The 9,362-nt window shown below is 27.5% G+C and overlaps 1 protein-coding gene across 1 annotated transcript in view; it reads left to right on the forward strand.

Moving 5' to 3' along the window:
- The window catches only part of LOC122501304 (autophagy-related protein 16-1-like), a 109,519-nt gene extending 103,528 nt beyond the window's left edge, over positions 1–5,991 (forward strand). Inside the window, exon 6 of the mRNA XM_043610648.1 lies at positions 5,746–5,991. Within this exon, the coding sequence (XP_043466583.1) occupies positions 5,746–5,842 (97 nt within the window). The 3' untranslated portion in view covers positions 5,843–5,991. The remainder of the gene's footprint in view (positions 1–5,745) is intronic.
- The last annotated feature ends 3,371 nt before the right edge of the window (positions 5,992–9,362 follow it).

Consider the following 9,362-nt stretch of genomic DNA (forward strand, 5'->3'; position numbering starts at 1 on the left):
TAAATTATTTATAATTATGAATTTACGACTAATTAATAACAATACGGCATTTATTGCGGCAATATTCTCAGCCAGCACTGGTCCAGTGCTGCGCCAGCGCTGTCTGGCAGCACTGACAGACAGTACTTCGGCAGCGCCAGACGGCGTTATCATCCCAGTGCCATGCCAGTGCTGGCTCTCAGCCTTGGCGCCAGTGCTGCCAGTGCTGGCGCAGTACTACGCCAGTTGTAAATTTCCCATTGGGTAGTAAAAATATGTTTCCTGCAGACAAGACGCGTACAATCCCTTGAAAATGTAACATTTATAGGTAGTAAAAGTCAGTATTAGTCAGATATTTTAAAGTACTGAATGCTTTACATAAGTAGTAAAACTTATTTTTCGTCAGATATAATAATATTGTGAAATTACCATAATAACAAAAAAAGACTTACTTTTTTTTTATGAGATAGCGGAATGGTTTCCTATGTATTTTTGGACGCTGAACACGATCCCGACTTCCAAATTTGCCCATCACGTCAGGATTTTGAGAAAAGTGGGGGTAAAGACCCCAAAAACGCTTTTTTGAGGATTTTCAACATTTCTTTTCTCTTTAACCTGACGTGCTAGAGACTTCTACAAGGTCTTAAATTAAAGCTTGTAATGTGCACTACAAGACCAATATCCATAAAATAAAAAAAAATTAAAATTTTTTTCAAAAAATGGGGTTGAAGACACCAAAAATTTGTGTTTTTGGATTGCTTTAATAGACTTCTTGCAATCGCTTGGATTCGCTTGAAAATGGGTACTTAGGGTTTTTGGGGTCGCTGATTACGAATCCAATATTTGTTTGCAAAAATTTAGAACGGCGAAACCAAGATGGCAGATGTAAGAATTAAGAATTGCTTGGATTCGCTTGAAAATTGTTATTTCAGGGTTTTTGAGGTCGCTGATTACGAATCCGCCATTTTTAATTTTTGCAAACTAATATCGGATTCGTAATCAGCGACCCCAAAAACCCCAAGTAACCATTTTCATGCGAATCCAAGCAATTGCAAAAAGTCTATTAAAGCAATCCAAAAACACAAATTTTTGGTGTCTTCAATCCCATTTTTTGAAAAAAATTTTAATTTTTTTTTAATTTATGGATATTGGTCTTTTAGTGCACATTACAAGCTTTAATTTAAGACCTTGTGGAAGTCTCTAGCACGTCAGGTTAAAGAGAAAATAAATGTTGAAATTCCTCAAAAAAGCGTTTTTGGGGTCTTTACCCCCACTTTTCTCAAAATCCTGACGTGATAAGCAATTTTGGAAGTCGGGATCGTGTTCAGCGTCCAAAAATACATAGGAAAACATTCCGCTATCTCATAAAAAAAAAGTAAGTCTTTTTTTGTTGACCTGTGTAATTTATAAATCAATACGCTTACAAAAATTTCTAGTAGATTTGACTATTTTTCAACTACTCTAAATAATTCATTATAAATCATTAACTGAATTTAAAAAATTTTAATATACTTAAATTAACTTTGAAAATCCCTCATTCAGATAAGAGCACAAAAAGTTGCATTAGTGAGTTGAGAGTGCTTTTAGAAATATGAATATGGGGCAAAATTCCTCAACTGCCCAGGTCAAATGAATTTTCTCGAAACTTTGCTAAAATGTTACTATTATTAGTAGGAGTGAAAAATAAATTTTTTTTTTTTATTTGATAAAATATTTTTTGAGTTATGGAGTTTCAAAATTTTGACTTTTTTGAAAATATCTTTTTTTCGATTTAATATATTGATAAGTGAAATTAATCAAATTAAAAATATGAATAGTGATTTTATAAGAGTTTTTCATGAGCTACAAGTTGGTGATGAAAAAAAGTTGTTGTTTTTCAATTTGACTTTGAAATTCAAGGTCAACACGGAAAAAATTTTTTCAGGAAAGGTTCCCGAACTGCACCTGAACGGTGGATTTGAGAAAAAGTTGAGGTCTACTCCTGCAAAGTATTAAAGAAATTCCCGAACTTTTCAGAAATCTGCCGTGAACTTCAAGAATTGCTCCTGCTGTTCACGGCAGATTTCCGAAAAAGTTCGGGAATTTCTTTAGTACAATGCAGGAGTAGACCTCACCTTTTTCTCATATCCACCGTTCAGGTGCAGTTCGGAAACCTTTCCTGAAAAAATTTTTTCCGTGAAATTCTTAATTTCAATATATCTCAAAATCGGTATTTTTTATTTTTTTCTAACCTTTTGCAATGGAAAGCTAACCTTTTTTCCTATGAGCTATGTAAAAATCAGAGTGGGACCTTGAAAATATTTGAAGAAAATATTTATAAATCTTCATTTTCTATATAAAATAATGATAAATTATTATTTTTTGCAAAAATTTTCAATGTCCCACTCTGATTTTTACACTATTCATACTTTTAATTTAAGTAATTTTACTTATCAATATATTAAATCGAAAAAAAGATATTTTCAAAAAAGTCAAAATTTTGAAACTCCATAACTCAAAAAATATTTTATCAAATAAAAAAAAATTTGTTTTTACACTTCTACTAATAATAAAGTTATTTATTATTAGTAGTTATTTTTAAATAAAGCAATAACATTACTTTTTACAAATTTTAATCAAATTTTATGTTTTTAATGTTTTTATTATTTAATTTCAAGCGTAGAATTGGATTCAGGAATTTTCGAACATATATTTGTAACTATACTTATGAAATTTGAGTTAAGGTTTATTAAAAATGTCTGCGCTCTCTCTCTCTCTACAGTCAGAGATTAAATTCTAAAACAAAAATGTGGTTAATGACAGTCAAATTGAAATTATAAATTCTATATTATTAATGTTTTAATATACCTATATTAGATGTCTAAAATTCAGTGAAACTGGCCAGTCACTCATTCAGGACTGGCTAGATTGTCTTGGCAAGTAAAACTCGCTCTCGACTCTATAGCTACTGGAAGGAAACAAATAATACTTGACAAATTTCTACCTGGGAAGTTTAAAGTTTGAGTGGGTGACTAAATTCACGTACTACTTCCACGATTAATTTCTTAGAATTATAACATTTATATATAAATTACAAATTAAATAATAAAAAATGAAATTTTAATTCTCATCGTTCTATGTGTTTTTCGAAGATAAATATGTCAGAAATATATAAAGAAAAATTACATTCTAATGTGCCAATGGTCTTTTGTAACCGAGTCGCTGAAAGAAATTTCATTAAACGCAAAAGTTTTCGTGAAACTTTTTTTAGAATGAGTCAAAGTAAAATAACTTTTTTATGAAGATGGTGAATTGGTCAAAACTTTGATCATAACGTCATTTTTTACATTAAATTATGTCAAAGTAATAAGCCCGATTGTTATTTAGGTCATTGAACGCGTTTCTCGAGGAACAGGGAACGATAACTTTTTTAATTTTTATAAAATGTTTGTTCACGATTTATACGTAATTAAATATTAACTTTTTTATTCCCAATTTTTACTCTGTGTAGGTACTAGTAAACAAATATATATTTTTTAAATGTTTCATACCTTTTCGCAATTTTTTTTATTTCTTTCTCTTTTAACAAATATATCCCATTTTGTAATACATACAAAAACAAAATTTATCTCTCGCAAATATTTTGTCAATATTATTCAAATACTTCCTATTTTTGTTACAATTTTGGAATTAAGTTTTTTGAAATTTTTTAACATTCTGCACATTTTTACAAAAGAGATCTATTTTTAATTTCTTTTTAATTTTGAGAAAAAATTTAATTGATGTTTAAAAATATTTTTTTTTTTTTTGGCTTTTTTTATGGAAAAATTGTAATAAGTATGTTTGGGAGAAAAAAGAAATAATTTTTTGTAATTCTCTTTTTTTAATTTAGTGTTTTAATGAAGTGGAGTCAATAAATGTTTCCTGGGTATTATTTTCTGTTATATGGGAATGCAGTGCTTGCAAAATCATTGTCCAAAACCGCAATGGACAACGACGATGTGTCCATATTGCGTTGATGAGTTACTGCATGCAAGTCTAACGTTTGTAATGCGTGTAATGGGCGAGAAGCCCGCGTGGTATTTTGTAAAAAAAAAAATTAGTTGGTGGTTTCAGTGAATCATCCTGCTATATTACAAACTCGAAAGTACAATCTCAAGTCCATAATTAGTCTCAAATTACCTACAGGCTTCGAAATTAGTTAATGTCATCCCTTTATACTTATTTAATGGAATTATTTAATCGAACATTCACCTATCACTCATTTACATTTCAAATGTTTTATAAAATTACAAAAATTTTATTCAATTATAGTTTAAATAATAAATTAAATCTTATTATTTAAACCTGAAATAATTTCTTTAAAAATTGTTTGATTAAAAAAGACAAAGGTAAAAAAGTTCCAAAATAAAAAGTTACAAGAAAAATATTCCAAATGTCAAAAGTTCCAAATTAAACATTTTCCAAGTGAATAAAGGTAGAAGATTAAAAATTGTACCTAAAATTTAAAAAAATGAAGTCCATTCAAAGTTAAGAAAAGAGTGGAAAATTTCGTTTATTTTATTTAGAGTTGTCACAAAAATACGATTTTCTATATTACCTTCACTATTCCCTGATTTTTAAAATAATTTATAACTTTCTCACTTATCCCAATAATAACTTCAATTTTAATTTTTTATCAAATTCAATTGTTTTCAAATAAGTTTATTTATTTTAAAAACTTTTTCAGAAAACATAATCATGTTTACAACTCCTAATAAAATTTTTCGAAAAATAAAATTTATTCAATAAAACAAATATAATTGTTTCTAAAAATTACAACTGTAATTTTTCAAAAATTCAATCATTTTATAAAATTATTAACTCAAATTCTTGCCTAAATCAATCATTTTTAACAATTTTCGGAAAATAATTTGGTAATTTGGTTTTTTTAAAAAGTTTTTAAGGTTGAAAACGAAAAATTAGGGACATTTCTGCTTTCACTTTGAGTTTTTTATTTTCACTTCTACTTTTACTTTGATAGATTTTTATTTTAATTTTCACTTTTACTTTGACATAATTTCATTTTTATTTTTACTTAACAGAATTTTGAAAATGAGTAAAGAAAATCATCAAGGTGAAAATTTCTCAAAGTGTAAATGAAAGTTATTAAAGAAATTCATCAGTCATAAGTAAATATAAATGTAAGAATGAAAGTGAAAGTAAAAATAAAATTACGAACCCCCTGGGGTTCGATTACGTAATTTTATTTTTACTTAACTTTCATTTTCACTTTGACAGTTTTTTATTTTAACTTTCTATTAAAGTGAAAGAGAAAATATAAATTTATTAAGCTAAAAGTGAAAATAAAAAAGTAAAAATAAAAATCTATCCATATGAAAGTGAAAATGAAAGTCAAAATAAAAATGAAGTTACATAATCGACCACCAATATTTTCAAAGAAAAATCAGCACTGTCTAAAAAATTGTCAAATTAAAACAGGTGTTTCGAAGCAAAACCGTTTTTAAGTATAACAAAGATTTAGTTGCTTTTCATACAGATAAAGTGGTATTTTGTTGCAATATGTAGAAGAAAAGTCGAAAAATTATCCTATTATCAAAATATTCGAGGCTTGAACTAAACTTTAAAATACAATTAAAATTTTTAATTTACCTAAAATGACACCAGAGTGAATGTAAATGATGATTATTTTTGTTATTTCTGCAATTTTTTTTATCTTATGCAAATTTTTTGGAAAAAAAACTGTGGTTCCCTAAATCCCAGGGACGCTGTGTTTTTTTTTCGCAGATCGGCAGTAACGGCGGTATCATGGCATCCACATGGCACTTTCTTGGCGTCGGTGGATAGAGCGAAGAAGGCAACAATTTGGGATGATCATGTTTGACACGAAGAGTTATCCTGAAATGGACAATTAATCGCCTTGTCTAAAGTCTCGAAAGTCCTTTTTCAGGTAGCTGATAACATAAACGAACACTGGTCCCTGCAATCTGTTGCATCCTTAAAACGCAGTTACATCACAAGAGAGAAACTAAATAAAAAAAAAGAAGGAAATCATCTTTTTATTCACACATCTATTACGATTATAATTTTACACAATTTTGACTAATGAAAAATCTTTGTTTTAATCTTTAAATATAACAGAAAGTCGTCCAAAAATATGCTCGATTGAAGAAAGTGAGAATCGAATTCTATTTTATATTTTAATTTCAACGTCACTTTTCTTTTCTTCCAAAGAAAAATGAAAATAGTGTAAAAAAATATCAACATTACCGAATTTGTCACAAAAAAAATTTCAACGTCACTTTTCTTTTTTTTCGAAGAAAAATGAAAATAGTGTAAAAAAATATTAGCATTGCTCAATTTGTCACAAAAAATGTCATATTTTTTTTAAAAGAAAAAATTGTAGCAGAATTTTTTATAATTAATATTTTTTTACGCTATTCCCCTTAACTGTACACTGAAAAAATGTTGAGTACCGTGCAATCCCAATCGTCGGAAAGTGGAGGAACTATAGTTTGGATGTGCTGCGATCTCAGTTCGGAAAATCTGCGTTCCTATGTCGGTGTCGCTGAACACCCAAGATTTGAGACTCAAAACCTTGAGACTGCAATAGCCGCATGTTGGGCGCTCAGCACGCCCGAGTTGGAAATGCGGCTCCTCCAAACTAGAGTCGTATCGCATTCGTAAATCTTCAGTCTACTTGGAATGGCCCGTCACCCAAAATTTTTTCCGTGTGGTTATACTTTTGTATAAGGAATACAATTTGCATAATAATTACTTTATTGCAAATTTTATGCACTCTACACCGAAAAAAAAATATTCTTGTTTTAAGAGGACAATTCCTCTTCTAAAATCCTCTTACATTTTATTCTTGAATTAAGAATATTACTCTTCATTGGAGACTATTCCTCTACTTTTAAGAGGAATTTCTCTTAAGTTGAGACTATTCCTCTACTTTTATGGGGAATTTCTCTTAAGTTGAGAATAATCCTCTTAAAATAAGAGGACGTTTTTTGAGCCATATAGAAGAGGAAAATATGCATAGAAATAAGAGGAATCCTCTTAAAACAAGAATATTTTTTTTTCAGTGTACAAAAACGTCAATTCGTATTCGATTTTATTGACATTTTGTTGAAAATTTTTATTTCTTTATTTTTTAATTTTTCAGCTAACTTCTTGTAAGATTAAAGAAAATTGTTTCGTTTCTTGTTTCTCTTTCTCTCTCTATCTCTCTTTTATTTTCTCTTGGTCTCGCTTCTGATAAAACGCAAAACTTCTCGTTTAATTAAAATTCTTATCAACTCCCGGTATACGTTAATTATTATTTAAATATATTCAATTTTGCGAGACGAGTTGACGTTGCATTTCAACACATTGGAGGAATTTTCGAAAATATTTTAATTGAAATCGACCATTTATAAATACGCTTATATATAAGGGAGAAAATATTAATCAATTTAAATTGTAAGTTCCTATATTTACATTATATCCACAAGAGATTTTTAGTTTTTAGTAATTTTTTTTTCTCACCAGTTTTATGTAGAAGTAATTTTTTTCATTCTTGCTTTATTATCGGAATTAGTGAAAAATGGAGATACAGAATTTTATTGATATAATTATTTTCAACATTTTTTTTCATTTTTAACAACTACGAATAAAAAGTTGAAAAAAATTTACGAATCGAGAGAAAGAAATTTATAGAACAAAAGTTCAACTAATGGGAAAAATTTCCCCTTTTTCACTAAATCAGATTTTAGGGTTTAATTTTTAATTTTAATTTTATATTTTTAGTGTTAATTAACTAATATTGCAAGTCCATTTTTAATAACTAGGAGATTAATGAAGTATTTAAGAAATAATTATGTAAAAAATTTTTAACTCATCCAGTGTCAATAATTATAAACATAAGGTTTTGTAAAAAAATATTTTTAAACGATACATATAATTTACTACTGGCGCAAAAAATTTGTGTATATGAAGCATTTTTACTGCACAAAGAAAGCGATTGTTAAAAAGAAAAAATAAGTAAAAAATAAAACTTCTTTAAAAAATTAAAAATTTTTGTGATGAAAAAAAAATAATTTTTATAAACGTGAATTATATTTTTCTTTTTTATATTGTATTTGTATAATCCATCATGTTTATAATAGTCAAATGAAACATCTTCTCTAAAAATTTTAAGTGAGATATTTTTTATTAATTTTTTCTCGTCAACTGTAACACACGCGTTATAATTTTGCATATTTTAATTTACCTCTACATGTGTTTGTTACAGTTTTTGTACAATATATACATATAACAATCGCGCATATAGTTATAAATATTATATAATAATTTTTTTCAGCTCTCATCAAGTCCGGTTACTTGCAGTCTGAAAATTTATATATTGTAATGAATTGACATTGTCAAACAGTGTAAATATATTTCATTTTCTTTTTTTTCTCGTAATTGTCGTCTATTTTGAAACAAACTTCTATTCATTTTTTCCCTATATTTACAAAATTTATGAAGTGAATTCCTTGCGAATTTCTTTTCTTTTCCTTTACATTTTCAATTCTTTAAAATTTTTTTCCCTACTATTTGCTGGAAAATTTTGTTTGTTATTTGCTACAGTGACTATTATTTTTGGCGTATATTTTGTTTTTGTTTTAAAGTAATTTCCTCATTTTTCTTTCAGTGTACATTGTTATTGAATTTTTATATCCACCGCGCACTTTGTCTTATAAAGTCTATTTTTCTTGCAATCAGTTAGAAAGTGTATATATTTCCTCAAGAAAACTTTATTTCGAGAAAGAAGAGTTTCGCTTTCAAAATAAAAAACTGTTGCCTTTTCATTTTAAGTGACATTTATTTAAGGGCAAATAGAGCACTGACTAACAAGGTAAGCATTATAATTCTTATTCAGTATATTCGGCTTTCATAAATAATTAAGCTGATTGTTGTTTCATCATCAATTTTTCGAATTTATTATTTAATTTTTATTGAAGCCTCTTTTTTGATTATTTAATTTTTGTATATTCTTTTATTCTTTATTTTATTAATCATAATATTGTTTAACAATTTTTTATTTATTCACAGTAGGGTCAAATTTTCTCAAAAAAATCAATTTTGGATTTGGGTCCGTCAATTTTTCTAAAATTTGGTGTAAAAGTAAATACTATGTTGTGTAAGAGAAGAAAGAGGGAAAAAATTTTTCAAATTTTTGGGTTTTACCGGGCATTAAATTTTAAAGTAATTTTTTTTAAAATGCATGACTCTGAGACTTTTCAATCGATTTTGTTCATATTTATGTGACTAATAATTGTTATACCAACAATTTTAATGCAATAAAAAACAAACAAAAATTTTCAAAATTTGCAACGCACATACTTTGCACTTACGCGAATGTGTTGTATCTGAGATCT

The sequence above is a fragment of the Leptopilina heterotoma genome, unplaced genomic scaffold (assembly GCF_015476425.1).
Source record: "Leptopilina heterotoma isolate Lh14 unplaced genomic scaffold, ASM1547642v1 Lhet_208, whole genome shotgun sequence".
Taxonomy (NCBI): Eukaryota; Metazoa; Arthropoda; class Insecta; order Hymenoptera; family Figitidae; genus Leptopilina; species Leptopilina heterotoma.